The following is a 15,162-nucleotide window of genomic DNA, read 5'->3' on the forward strand; positions in this document are numbered from 1 at the left end:
GTAGAAAATTACAAAGTATATATGAAACATAAATAAATTTAGTGTCTACACTTAGGTCCTGTCCCCAAGATATCTCATTATATGTGTGCAAATATCCCAAAATCCAAAATCTGAAACACTTCTGGTCCCAAGAATTTTGGATAAGGGATACTACTCAACATGTGCCTAAAATCTGAATGACAACTATTCCTTCTTACTGAATGACAAACGGGGAGAAATTACTCTAGCAAAAATAATTTCTAATTCTCTACTTAGGTCACTTATCTAATTTTTAAAGTAATAATATATAGCTAAATATACATAATTAAGCATTTAACTTGTCATTTCTTCAAGGAAGTTTAATTCTTAAGGCTTTGAAGGATATAGGTCACTAAAAAGAAGATTCTCCTCATAATTCTTCTACTCTTATTGTAGAATAATTTACAGCATGCAACTAAAGACAACTTCTAGCACCAAACTGAAGCAGAGCTTTAAAATAAGAATAGCACTTTTTAAGCACTGCCTATGAAATATACTTCTACTACTATAGGTCCCATCATTTCAAACATGCTCAACATGTTTGTAAAAGGCCAATGGTAGGGGTAGGTGGCAGAAGGAAAAAGCTGTGAATTATTTGCTAAGATTTCATTGTGGAGTTATCTTTCAACAGAAAACATGCTATGTTAGGGAGGGTAAAAAAAGGAAATTAAACATCATCCAAACTTCAGACTTTTGGCTATTCTTTTTCTGCTATTCTTAGTTTATTAACAAACTTAAGAAACAGTATGAGTGAGAAGGCCAAAGGAAATTGCTTTCTAAGTAAATCTATGCATATTTTTAAAATATCAATAAAATCTTAAGGCAAAATCTATTAAATGCTTTTTTTTATAATTAGAGCAAAAAGATTTTAAAAGAGAAAATGAGACTTTTAGCTGTAGCATCTGAAGCAATACATTCCTCTTTTTCAAAACTGTAGACAGTAGGTCAGGCACACTGGCTCACACCTGTAATCCCAGCACTTTGGGAGGCCAGGGCAGGTGGATTACCTGAGGTCAGGAGTTCGAGACCAGGCTGACCAACATGGTGAAACCCCATCTCTACTAAAAATACAGAAAAAAATTAGCTGGGTGTGGTGGTGAGTGCCTGTAATCGGAGCTACTCAGGAGGATGAGGCAGGTGAAATCACTTGAACCCAGGAGGTGGAGGTTGCAGTGAGCTGAGATCACACCCCTGCACTCCAGCCTGGGCAAGACAGAGCAAGACTACATCTCAAAAAAAAACAAAACCGTCAACAACTAATGTTTTACAAAATTGAAAAAAAAAATCTCATGAAATATTTGTCTAATGCTAATAAATATGCCCTTCTTTCAATAATTTATAATTTCTCCCTAAATTGTTTGAAAATTGAATTATGTTAATTAAGATTAACTTAAATCTTCTTGACAAATGAAGCTGAATCTGAGAATACACATTAATATTTATTAAACACCTATGTACAAGTATCTTCACATTATCTTATTTCAGTAGATCATTCTATAAAGAAACTAATCGGCTGGGCACAGTGGCTCACGCCTGTAATTCCAGCACTTTGAGAGGCTGAGGCGGGGGGATCACGAGGTCAGGAGTTCAAGACCAGCCTGACCAACAGGGTGAAACCCCATTTCTACTAAAAATACAAAAATTAGCTGGGTGTGGTAGTATATACCTGTAATCCCAGCTACTCAGGAGGCTGAGGCAAGAAAATCACTTGAACCTGGGAGGCAGAGGCTGCAGTGAGCCAAGATCACACCACTGCACTCCAGCCTCGGTGACATAGTGACATTCTGCCTCAAAAAAAACAAAAAAAAGAAAGTAATCACACCTAAATCATCTCTTGAGAAAACTGAAACTAATATATGATTGAGATACAACCACAGGTAAAAAATTTTTATCATGTACTAATGCTGTACATACAGCATTAGAAAATTCTAGTTAATACTCAGTCAATAACAGTATTTACTGAAATAGTAATGTATTCTTATCACAAAAAATAATTATTTCAAGTCACATTAAGAGACCTATAACCTTGTTATGTGACAGAGAACAATGCTGAAATAATCACATAGCATAATTCCAGTGCATGAAGCCAATATTCGGGAGGATACTTTACAGTATGAGGCAATATTGCAAGTAAAAAACTAACGTTAGACACCAGGTCATTCTGTCAGCCGAGCACAGTGGCTCATGCCTGTAAGTCCTAGGACTTTGGAAGGCTGAGGCAGGTGGATCTCTTGAGCCCAGGAGTTTAAGACCAGCCTGGGCAACATGGCGAAAACCCATCTCTACAAAAAAATACAGGTTACACAGGCAGAGCACCTATAATCCCAGTTACTCAAGAGGCCACAGTGGAAAAAGGATCACCTTAGCCTCCCAAAGGAACTGGGGGAGGTTGAGGCTGCAGTGAGTGATGATGGCACCACTCCACTCCAGCCTGAGTGACAGAGTGAGATCCTGTCTACAAAAAAAAAAAAAAGGAAAAAAGATACTAGGTTATTCTGTCACATACAATACTTTGAAGGATACAGGAAGGGAAGGAACTATCTGTTTTAGATAAAACAGGCAATATTTCAAATGAATAACAAGGACCATACTAAGCAAGAAGTGTTCTGGCTGATTAGATTCAAATCTTTCTTAAGAACAAGTAAAATTAAGAAATTTAGAAAATCAACTGATAATTATTCTGAAGCTGCAATTTGTCAGATCTCTTCAATAGGGGAATCGAGACTTGCACATATAAGGATAAATGAAGTATTTTAATAAATTAAAGAAATGGGCCGGGCGCGGTGGCTCAAGCCTGTAATCCCAGCACTTTGGGAGGCCGAGGCGGGTGGATCACGAGGTCAAGAGATCGAGACCATCCTGGTCAACATGGTGAAACCCTGTCTCTACTAAAAATACAAAAAATTAGCTGGGCATGGTGGCACATGCCTGTAATCCCAGCTACTCAGGAGGCTGAGGCAGGAGAATTGCCTGAACCCAGGAGGTGGAGGTTGCGGTGAGCCGAGATCGCACCATTGCACTCCAGCCTGGTTGGCAAGAGTGAAACTCCGTCTCAAAAAAAAAGAAATGGAAAGTTTTAAAACAATACCTTTCTATGGAAATGAATATAAATACCAATTGAAAAATTAGCTTAATACACAAGCTTCATTATCTAGAAGCCACTGTAATGAAATGAGTTTCTACCAGTGTAAATTATTCTAACCCCTAAAAACGGAAATACTGCTGAGTATGGTGGCTCATACCTGTAATCCCAGCACTTTGGGAAGCCAAGGCGGGCATATCACAAAGTCAGGAGTTCCAGACCAGCCTCACCAACATGGTGAAACACTGTCTCCACTAAAAATAGAAAAATTAGCCAGACATGGGGTCACATGCCTATAATCCCAGGTACTCAGGAGTCTGAGGCAGGAGAACTGCTTGAACCTGGGAAGAAGATGATGCAGTGAGCCGAAATCATGCCATTGCTCTTCAGCCTGGGCAACAGAGCAAGACTCAGTCTCAAAAAGAAAAAAAAAGTACCAAAAAAATCTCCTAAGATCTATGCAGCCTAGTGTTTCAACTATATCAACTCAACTAATTTAAATTTTAAGAATTGGCAGCCAGGCATGGTGGCTCCCACCTGTAATCCCAGTACTTTGGGAGGCTGAGGTGGCTGACCTCCTGAGCCCAGGAGATCAAGACCAGCCTGGGACACATGGCAAAACCCCATTTTTACAAAAAAAAAAAAAAAAAAAAAAAATTAGCTGGGCATGGTGGCAAGTGCCTATAGTTCTATCTGCTCCAGAGGCTGAGGTGGGAGGATAGCTTGAGCCTGGAAGGCGGAGGTTGCATTGAGCCAAGATGGTATCACTGCCCTCCAGCCTGGGAGGCAGAATGAGAGCCTGTCTCAAAAAAAAAAAAAAAAAAAAAAAAAAGAAGAAGAAGAAAGAAAGAAAGACTTCAAACTGTAAAATCTGTATTGTTAAATCTCAGGATGGGAGATTATCTAGAGTAGAAGGGAAGGATTTGTGAGGGAAGTAAGGAAAGATGATAGACATCTGTGTGTATTATAGAAATTAATAACTAAGTTGTTAAATATGAATAAATCTGAATTAACTCTTATTTAAGAACTTTTTCCCCAATAGTGATATTAAAATATCTGTCATTTAAAATACATATATATGTAAATAAAATTAGGAATATAAAGGTAGAAAGGAGGAAAACAGCTTATGTTCACAGTGTGACTCTACACTGACCAGGGAGAGAGAGAGAGAGAGAGAGAGAGAGAAGGAGAGAGAAGAGGGAAGAAAAAGTACAGGAAAACAGCCAAGGGAGCTGTGGGGTGGGGGAGAAGGCGGAGGCCCCAGGTAAGAGCGACCTAGCTTCTGGAAGCCGCCCTTGGGGCTCTGATGGCCAGCCGCGTCCTGGGAAAGGCTTTAGCCGCAGTGTCTCTCTCTGTGGCCTTGGCCTCTGTGACTGTCAGGTCCTCGGGCTGCCACGGCATCCTGGAGTTCAGAAACTCATTTTCATCTTGTTGGTTTCATCTTAATACCAACATCATGTCTGGTTCTAATGGTTCCAAAGAGAATTCCCACAACAAGGCTCGGACGTCTCCTTACCCAGGTTCAAAAGTTGAACGAAGCCAGGTTCCTAATGAGAAAGTGGGCTGGGTTGTTGAGTGGCAAGACTATAACCCGGTGGATACACTGCAGTCTCTGTCTTGGCTGGACCTAGGTGGGCAGATCCTCAAATCAGTGAAAGTAATTTTTCTCCCAAGTTTAACGAAAAGGATGGACATGTTGAGAGAAAGAGCCAGAATGGCCTGTATGAGATTGAAAATGGAAGACCGAGAAATCCTGCGGGACGGACTGGACTGGTTGGCCGGGGGCTTTTGGGGCGATGGAGCCCAAATCATGCTGCAGATCCCATTATAACCAGATGGAAAAGAGATAGCAGTGGAAATAAAATCATACATCCTGTTTCTGGTAAACACATCTTACAGTTTGTTGCAATAAAAAGGAAAGACTGTGGAGAATGGGCAATCCCAGGGGGCATGGTAGATCCAGGAGAGAAGATTAGTGCTACACTGAAAAGAGAATTTGGTGAGGAAGCTCTCAACTCCTTACAGGAAACCAGTGCTGAAAAGAGGGAAATAGAGGAAAAATTACACAAACTCTTCAGCCAAGACAATCTAGTGATACATAAGGGATATGTTGATGATCCTCGAAACACCGATAATGCATGGATGGAGACAGAAGCTGTGAACTACCATGGTGAAACAGGTGAGATAATGGATAATCTAACCCTGGAAGCTGGAGATGATGCTGGAAAAGTGAGATGGGTGGACATCAATGATAAACTGAAGCTTTATGCCAGTCACTCTCAATTCATCAAGCTTGTGGCTGAGAAACGAGATGCACACTGGAGTGAGGATTCGGAACCTGACTGCCATGGGTTATAGCTGATGGTTTCCATGTAAGCCAAAGGCCCACAGAGGAGCATGTACTGAAAAGAGGCCAATATCACAGAATTTATACCAAAAAAAGGGCAGGGTAGGCCACTTGGCCTATTTACTTTCAAAATGATTTACATTTAGAGTGTTTCACATCAGAATGAAGTGAGTGAGATGAACTGGAACACAGAATTTTCAGCTTTTTGGTTAAAAGGAATATAAGTAGTCATATTTTGTATGTATTCTGTTTAAGCATGGCTTAAATGAAATTTAAACAGCTAATGCTCTTTGAAGAATCATAACCAGAATAAAGATAAATTCTTGATCAGCTGTAACTTCTGTTTTCCATCTAGTTCTTGTTTGTCAGTGCCTTCCCTCCTGCTCCCCATCTTCTAAGGCCTGAAGGATGTTCCTGCCACATCAAGCTCCTTTAGGAGGAGTATCACCATTGGGTATATAGTTTAATGTTTCATCTGATTTTTCTTTAAATTATTTGCTTCACATTTTGCTTCGCATGATCTTTTTGAAGCTAATTTTGAAAATGGAAAGTATGTTTTTTTGACTTTGGAATCCGTTTTAAGAGGAAATTTCAGTCACTTTTAGTCAATAGAGATCAAGATCAGTGAACAAGAGCTGATATTCTCGTTTTCAGAAATTCTGAATTAAAAAAATCCAGGAAGTTAGTAATTTAAGTCAATATGTTCATTTCACTCTAGTGAAATTACTATATGCTGTAAGCCAGTTAAAAATGGATGTTCAGAAAAGAATTGAAATCAGACAGGAGAAAAAAATTACAGATGCTGGTGAAGATGTAGAGAAACAAGAATTCTTATACACTGTTAGTGGGAATGTAAATTGATCCAACCATCGTGGAAGACACTGTAGCGATTCCTCAAAGACTTCAAGACATTTGACCCAGCAATTCCATTACTGGGTATACATCCAAAGGAATATAAATTGTTCTTTTATAAAGACACATTCATGCATTATGTTCATTGCTGCACTATTCACAATGGTAAGGACATGAAATCAACCTAAATGCTCATCAGTGATAGACTGGATAAAGAAAATGTGGTATATATATCATGGAATACTATGCAGCCATAAAAAAGAATGATATCGTGTCCTCTGAAGAGATGTGGATGAAGCTGGAGGCCACTATCCTTAGCAAACTAATGCAGGAACAGAAGACCAGACACTGCATGTTCTCTTATAAGTGGGAGTTAAATAGAACACATAGTCACAGGGGAACAATACACACTGGGGCCTACTGGCGGGTGGGAGGAGGGAGAGGATCAGGAAAAATAACTAATGCAACAAACCCTCATGACACGTTTACCTATGTAACAAACTTGCACCTGTATTCCTATACTAAAAACAACAATAAAACAAACATAAAAGAAAATGTTAGCCACGCGTGAATTTTAAACTTCTTGGTAGTTGCATTAAAAATAGTAAAAAAACAAAAAACAAAAAACAAAACAAAACAAAAAAAAAACAGCCAAAAGGAATTCTGCCCAAATTTCCTTGGATAAAGATAATCTAACACCTCAAAGGGAAAATGTAAGATGGAGAAAAGGCAAAACCACCAAAACATACTTAGAATTGAATTTACTCAATGTGGAGATCTGAAAATAAATTCCTATTTTTAAAAAGGGATGTAATGTATCTTGAATAATTACTTTACAACTATTAGGTCTGAACCCTTTACTATGTCTAACAAAGTACATGAACAGTCTTTTTAGAACAAGGCTGAATATACTTTGAGTTTATAATGGCATAAAAGTACTAAGCTCATATTTCTCCAAGGTATACATCTAATTCATCTACAGGCTTACTTTTGAACAGGTACTCTTTGTGATTAGTTAACTCAGTACAGCTGTTATTGAACTACAAATGACTTATTCAGAGGAAAATGATTATGAGCCATCTCTAAATTCTGTGCTACTTGAACTCTTATTTTATGCTCACTTTTCAGTTTCAATCAAACACTATAAATTTCTATTCTCTTTAGAGAAAAAGAATGTATCCCAGTAATGTAATTTTAATATCAACACACCTGAACGAATTCTAAAACAAAATACCAAAGGGGAAGTTTCCACACTATTACTGAGCCATATGCAATTACACAATTACTTCGTATCATGCTTTTTTAGCTTAAAATTTTTAAATGTACAAATAATTAAGCCACAAAGCACAATGCAAGTTCAATAATTAATCACTGGAAATAATATGCCTTTTAAGAGAGGCAGAATCTGGCATCTAGTATTATTCCATAAAGTATGCTATATAATAAAAAGTTATCATAATTAAAATGCATAAATTCATTTCTACATTTATCTAAACAAAGTGCAACATAATTAAACCCACAGTTTAGGATTCCTTGTAGAGCACAAAAAAAGTGAGTACTTGCAGGGAATAGTTTCCTGCTCATTTCTTTAAGTATTAAAAATTTTAATATGAATATATATCTCTTTTCATTCCCTTCAATGATACCAAGCTTGATGATCTAATGTGAAAATAAACTGTGACTTCCTTTTAATTGATTTTAGGTTTGTCTGGTTAAGTCTTTCGTTTATTGAAATTGTTACCACCTTCTCACTTATCAGTTGGCACAAAGATGATTTACTCTGGGATTTGCTAGCTTCAGTCAGAAGACACCATAGTGTATGCCTTCCTCAAACCCAGAACCTAGCTCCATGGAAGTTAACTGACCTCATATTGTGACCCTCACACCAGCATCCACAAGCTGTAAGTCATAACCTATGAATAAGTATCATGGAAGTAAAGGCCACACCCAGTTTCCCTTAAAGAATTGGATATATAAAGTAGTAGGAACTTCCTATACCTTTCCTGATCTGGTTTTCAGTCTGCTAAGCAGCTGTCTCTCAAATCTAAAGGGAGGCAATCAGATTACCAGCATTCTCACTATTTCAAAAAAAAATGAAACTGATTTCCTTTCTTTAAAAACTGTCTATGGCCCCTATGCATTCATATCAAAAGAACGACAAGAAAAGTAAAAACTTTTACTTGAAAAAGATTTTACTCATATTTTCAAACAAAAATTTATACTGTTTTCAAAACATCCTTCAAAAACATTACCTGTAAGCCCTCAGCCACAGGCCCTTCTCACACCACTACTATAAAATAATCCCTGCAGTGTTGAATGGCAGTGGATTAATATCTGACCTCTGCTTCAACAAGTTGTTCCATGTGTAACTGCAGCATTTTGCCTTTCCTAGAAAATTTCTGCCACAACGTAGCCTAAGAAACACAAAACCTAAGAATGTTAAATGCGTAAGATCTCTGCATCAGAAGACTGCAGAGTAGATTCTGGATATACTTTTTAATTTTCTTCTCAGCAGGGGGAGCTAGCACTCTCATCTTGAAGGTCTAAGTCTACAATTAGGGAAATCTAAATTTTGATTCCAACTATCAAATTTCAGTACGTGTTAGATTATCCTACTGAAAATCTCCACAGAGGAAAAAAAAAGTTTGCCAAACATGAAAACTCACCTTTGTCTTGAAATTCCTGAAGATAGCTGCAAAATAAAGAACATTATGTTTTTTAATGAGGTTGAAAAATTAAAACAAGGTCTAATCAGTAACAATAATTAAAATCTAAAATCTATATTAAAAATATAATTTAGACATACATTTGAAAAAACTAATTCCTGTCCTGAAATAATTTCAAAATGCTTAAAAATTTTAAATAAAATAATTTTTAAAGATCTAAGTACAATAGTAAAATGAGGATATATCTTCAATACCTAATACATGTAAATGTATTTATTCATTTAAAGTAGTAACAATTAAAAGGATTCTCTTTCTTCAGTCTGAGGTATATTCTGTATATTAAAATCCTCAATCTACCTTTGTCTTATCATTTAAACCAAATATACCCTCAGATAATCAAAATAAACAGTTGAATTCTGCTAGAGTGCTCAGAAAAATACATAATCAAAGAATATTATGATAAGCATGTCTATGTTTAAAAACTATATAGTTGGAAATACATTTTTTGCCGTCTAAAAATACTTAATACCAATTAAATTAGAACATGAAAATTTTAATTCCATAATAATCCATTTTTTATTAAAATTTTGGGTTATTAAAATTGCTTCTATGTAAGAAATCAGTAACAAAAGGTAAGTGACTTACACAGAATTAACATCTTTTATCTTCTTAATAAGGGATTCTCTCTTTTCCTTTGCTTTCTTGGATAAATTTTCTCCTTTCAGTATGTCTGCTACAAATGTTTCAACATCTAAACAGTGCAATTTAAGAAACAGGATACAAATTATAAGAAATAAAGGTTTTTGTAAAGATAAATAGGACAATGATTGTTTCTACACCTAAGTGTTAATACCTATATAATTTGTTATAGTTATTTATCGATCCAAAGCATAACTATTGAAGTATGTTTCAAATACTAACTTGAACAAATGTGTTCACCACTTGGCTAATAAAATTTGTATGTTCCACTTATGCTTAGCACAGCAAATACTATTTGGATGTTTGGCATCATTAAACCAGGAAGAAGCATACAAGTTTTCATAAACTATGGTGTCCCTTTTAACAAATTCTCTTATATAAAAGCAAGCACCAAGCTTTTATGCATGTGTTACTATCATTTTCTAGTATTTTGTAAGTTCCTGTATGAACAAGTCATTCATAATAGTATGTCAATATAAGCTAATATCTCTGGCAAGGGTCTGTTTTCCCTAGTATAATCAATGTGCAGGTATAGCCAACGTGCAATGCTTCAAAGGCAAAAGTAAATCCACTTTTCTAGCCAAGATTCCCAAATCAATTCCTCCTCCTTCCTACCTACCCACTCCTTCTGACTACTCTCAAATAAAAAAGATAACCAGCTGTGTAGTTTTGTGAGCTCTTGTTTCTTGTCTTGGTATTACCACCTGAAATATGTCTTAAGGAAGAAGTACAAACAAATTCTTTCATTATATAAAAATATAGTAGCCAAGAAATAAGATTTCTATGTCTTCACATAACATTCCCTCAAGCTTTTTTTTTTTTTTCTAATTTTACTACAATTCTAAATTATGCTATTGTCTTGTTCTCTCTAGTGTAAAATTCTATCAAGTCTTTACAGGCTTAATTTTTATAATAGTTTCATTCTTATTATTCATTAAACACTGTGCAATTTTAGTTTTCTTTTCAGAATTTCACAGCTCATTCTGAAATATCTAATATGGATTTTATCATTTAAAATGTTTAAGTAGGAATGGCTATAAATCATTGATATCTCATATGGAAGGGATATATGTTTTACTTTCTTTTTCCTTAACTACTTTGTATGGCATCAAAATATAATAATATTACATATAAGTAATTCAGTGTAGTAAAATAAACAGTCTCTCAACTGTACTTACAATTAACTATTTAAAACCTAGTGTATGGGATAGAATGTTTGTAATTCTTGATTACAAAAGTATCTTGATCCAATGAGGAAAGCTGATTAAACTTTTATATATTTATAATAAATGTGAAAGGGTCATTTTTCACTAAGTCAATATGATAAGTAAAATAATTAAGAATACTGTAACAATTTTTAAAAATAGCTTATGGTTTGAGTCTATTAACAACTAATGTGTTAAAATTAAGTATCAAAATGAAAGTAAATGTCACAGCTTCTCTTTCCTTAAGTTATATTTTGAAGAGGGGATCATAGAGACATAATCAAGTACCAGTGCAAATTAGACACAGACTTCTAACGAGAGTTCAGAATAATGCAACTTAGGAAGAAGCATGCTGTTCTAAACGCTTTAAATTTTGTACCCAGAAGAGCAAGCAACCTTTGACATGTAGACATTAGCTGAAATAGAAAAGATCACTGGCTCCCCTGAGATCATAACAGTAACTTTTGCAAGAAAGTGGAATAAGGGAAGAAGCAACATCCTTACTGCTGATTCTTCTTCAGTAAGGAGAATCACTGGCACAATGACTGGGCAATAGTCTGCTTAATATTATTTTCACTCAATGTTTGCCTTTCATCAGTATTTAATTGCCTATTTTACATTTTCTCCAAGTTTAAACATACAGAATATTTTCTATCTCTGGATGTAATAACGAATTGCTCAAAGAGTTTTTTTCTTTAAAAGGTCATTTCAGTTTTATAAAAACTCAGGGGGAAAAAAGGGCTGCAATACTCTACATAGTGTTCTCTAACGCCCTCAAAAATGTTTTAAAAATACTGATCTATGTTACTGTTTTATGACAAAGTATTTGTTGAAAGAGTGTTGGGCTGTAGGAAGAATCGGTATTTTTCGAGAATGGCAGAAATTCAGAGATTGCGTATGGGCAAAAGTCTTTTTTTTTTTTTTTTTTTGAGCAGCCTTTTTTTTTTTTTTTTTTTTTTTTTTAAACATACTTATCCCTAAGCTTTTCCCAGAAAAGGTTTAGGACAACTACAATTATTTAATAAACAATGACTTTTTCGTGATTATTTCTCAAAAGTGATGTGGAGAGAGTAAAAACTGCTTTGCTTAAAAAACAATAATAAATAATAAACTTTAAACTGAAAGTGGCTCCCGAAATAATTTTAGTTTGCTGATCGTCCACTGACTTGGTTAGCTTTTAGGCTTTTGAAATCTAGGTTACTTCTTAAAATTTACACTTTACCCGTTTCTTTTCGAGTCGAACGAAACCACCCTCTTCCAGGAACAGGAGACTCCTGAACATTCCGGTGGCCTTCGGCCAGTGCCTGAGAAACACACCGATCCTGCTCCCGGAACGCAAAGACAGACCAAGCGACGCAAAGAAGTTGTAGGGCTGTGAGATGCTCCAGTTTGGCCCTTGAGTGTTAAACCCTAGGGTTCCTCTCAGGCTGAACTGTGAGCAGCGAGAGCCGGGTCTGGGGCAGCGCCCTCGCCAGACAAACGGGGCTGGATCTGTGGCTTTGTAGCTCAGAGCCCGGGTAATATTTCAAAAGCGAGCAATACGGTCTTGGGCGAATCAAGTGCTCCTCTGGCTGGTTGGATTAGAGATTTGAAGCTTTTTATCGTGCTCTAAATAGCCCTGCAAATGGTAAACTAGCAAGCACAGTAAACTAGCAAGCACGTTAGCCCTCTTCTACCTTCCTGTGGGGATCCTGTAGATATGTAGATTTTACCATTCCCTGCTGTCTGTAAATCAGGGAAACGCAGTAATTTGATTACCAGAAAAGCTTGCTCAACTCTTAGCCCAGTTTTTACAAATTCTTCCTCGGAGGGAGGGTCTCAATGCAGTCTCACGCATACTGGCCACGGGAGAGAAGCGTGGGAGGCCCACTCTGCACTCACGGTAAAGGGTCTAACTACCAGGTCTCACTACCCCCACCTACCCCCAACTCTGCCTCTGGGCCAGCAGCCACATAGATTGCAGGGTCTGCACTGCTTGCATTTAACCCCAGAATTGCCCCCATCTCCATCAGCCTCCACGCCTGCCCAAGTCATCAGCAGGAAAAAGCTATCCCGGTGAAAGCAAATGTGATGGGATTTTAGCTCACATTAGACCTTAACACTGTCAAGGGTAAACTTTATCTCCTGGTACAGCTGTAAGTATCTGGGGGAGAAGGCATCTGAAAAGACCAGATTTACAACTGTTCTGTCGATAAATGTTAAGATCTGAAAACAAAATTAAAAGATGACATATTCTGGCTCAGCAGTTTAAGTTAGAAATCTCTCCATAGCCATGGAGACCCGCAAGAGGCAAACACTTACACCAAGTCACTGAATCGTACTCTAATTTTCCTTTTTTCCCCCTTTTAACATATAGACTTCCTAAAAAACAGCCACACCACCTTTCCCTAGAGTCGAGAGTGGTTGGGACAAGTATCTAACACACACACTAATTGTTTTCTACCAACTTCTACACTATCCAGATCACACAGTGAAAAGGTGGAACTACACCAGGTCAGAACAGTTTAAAATTTTTTGCAAATGATAAAATAACTCTAAGCTTCTGGATGTAGTATTTAGCATAGGTTCTCACTCTTGAAAAGCAGTTTGACCACTTGTCCTCACCACCCCCCACTATCAAACAGCCTAGAATATGGCTTGCAGGCTGGAGGTTAAAAACGAGTCACAAAGGTAACACCTCCTCTTCCTGCCTAATCCTCCAACCATCCAATACCTCCTTGCACATGCATATACACACACTTATCCTCTGTGATGGCCTGAATTGTACGGGAGAGGGAGCAAGAATTGGACTGAATCTACCACCATATGCTCAGCCTCAGATTAATAAATGTAAAACCAATCACACAGCACCCCCAATGGCCTTACTAACTTAATTCTACATCTCTCTCAACATTTGTGAATTGGGCCAGATTTCTCTTTGCATTCATTGAGATGTGCTGCCACCAAACTTAATATGATAGGGATCCTACCCTAGAATGTAAGCTGCCGTCAGGAAAAAAATAAATAAATAAATAAATAAGACATGCTCTTCTATGTTAAAGCAAGGTATGGTTCTGACCAAACAGCTACTGGTAAAAATATAAAAATCAATTAAACTGGCACATGCAAATCAATGGAGCCGAATACCCAAAATTGGAAAATTGCTAATTGAAAAGTTATTGATTGTTTTAACTGATGTCCTTTCCTGATTACTTAGCACTTTTACAGGTTACAGATGAACTGTGGATTTTTCAAACACGGAAAAGGAGACATAAACAGGCATAAGAGCTCTCATAGAACAATGGGTAAAACGTACCAGAGTCTTACAATCCAATCACTGAACAAAATTTCCAAAATTGACTTTGAGAGGCTAAATGATTTATTTTTATAGAAAGCTGGGCTGATTAAAGGTAGGGCTGAACATCTTTCAACCTCTAAAAGGTGACTCTTGATAAATAGCACCTTACAATTATCAAAATCTTTTTACCACACATTTTCAAAGAAGCCACAGTGAATAACATATTAGTCTGAAACTTACACTATATTCACTTTTAGGCAGCATCTATTGTAATGTGTTCAGAATGTGATTGAAAAAGAAATGTAAACCCAGTGGAATGAAAAAGATAGAGTTAGCTTTAATTGAAAAAGACAAACTAAGTGAATAATGAGTATATAAAGTCTAGCCTATGCCACTTTTATCATCCATATATGACACTTAATCTGAAATTTATGAGAGACAACTAAACAGTGTTTCGAATCACCAGCAGCTTTTTCTACTCTGTTGTTTCTACCTTCTTTCTAGTAATATTTTAATGCTGGTAACAGGAGCAATAAGCTCATTTGTAAAGTTTTCATATAATGCTATTTTTAAAAATATGTTTGGATTCCCCTTTTTAAAGAAAACCAATGTTAATTTGGACTGGTTAGCTATAAAAACTGTGCATGGTATCAAGAGCCTTATATAGTAATCTAAGATAAAAATACTTTCAATGGACCACCATGCCAAAAGATCTCCTTCGAAGAAAAAGTAGGATATCATATACTTAAAATAGGCAAATAGTGTTCCTAACACCACATCTTAATTCATCTATATTATTTAACCCATACAAAAAAATCTCTATAAGCCTCTAGTCCCCTAATTTACATATATTCCTATTTCCAGAAAAGAATATCTTGGAGGTACAATAGATTTAATTTTGAGATTAAATGTTCTCATATCAACTTTATGCTCTTTAGTGACTGCTGCCAATATGGGGCAAGCTTTTCTTGCTCTGTAGGAAAATCCAGGTGCTAAAGAGGTAGGTGACTATTGGT

General features: G+C 36.6%; 1 protein-coding gene and 1 pseudogene across 1 annotated transcript in view; one reads left to right on the forward strand and one right to left on the reverse strand.

Moving 5' to 3' along the window:
* SKAP2 (src kinase associated phosphoprotein 2) overlaps window positions 1-15,162 on the reverse strand; it is a 207,253-nt gene that overhangs the window by 187,875 nt on the left and 4,216 nt on the right. Inside the window, exons 2-3 of the mRNA XM_003935148.4 lie at window positions 9,611-9,716; window positions 8,966-8,991 (exon numbers count right to left, since the gene is read on the reverse strand). Of these exons, the coding sequence (XP_003935197.1) occupies window positions 8,966-8,991; window positions 9,611-9,716 (132 nt within the window). The remainder of the gene's footprint in view (window positions 1-8,965; window positions 8,992-9,610; window positions 9,717-15,162) is intronic.
* LOC101048248 (ADP-ribose pyrophosphatase, mitochondrial pseudogene) lies at window positions 4,404-5,897 on the forward strand (annotated as a pseudogene).

This window comes from Saimiri boliviensis, chromosome 10 (assembly GCF_048565385.1).
Source record: "Saimiri boliviensis isolate mSaiBol1 chromosome 10, mSaiBol1.pri, whole genome shotgun sequence".
NCBI lineage: Eukaryota > Metazoa > Chordata > Mammalia > Primates > Cebidae > Saimiri > Saimiri boliviensis.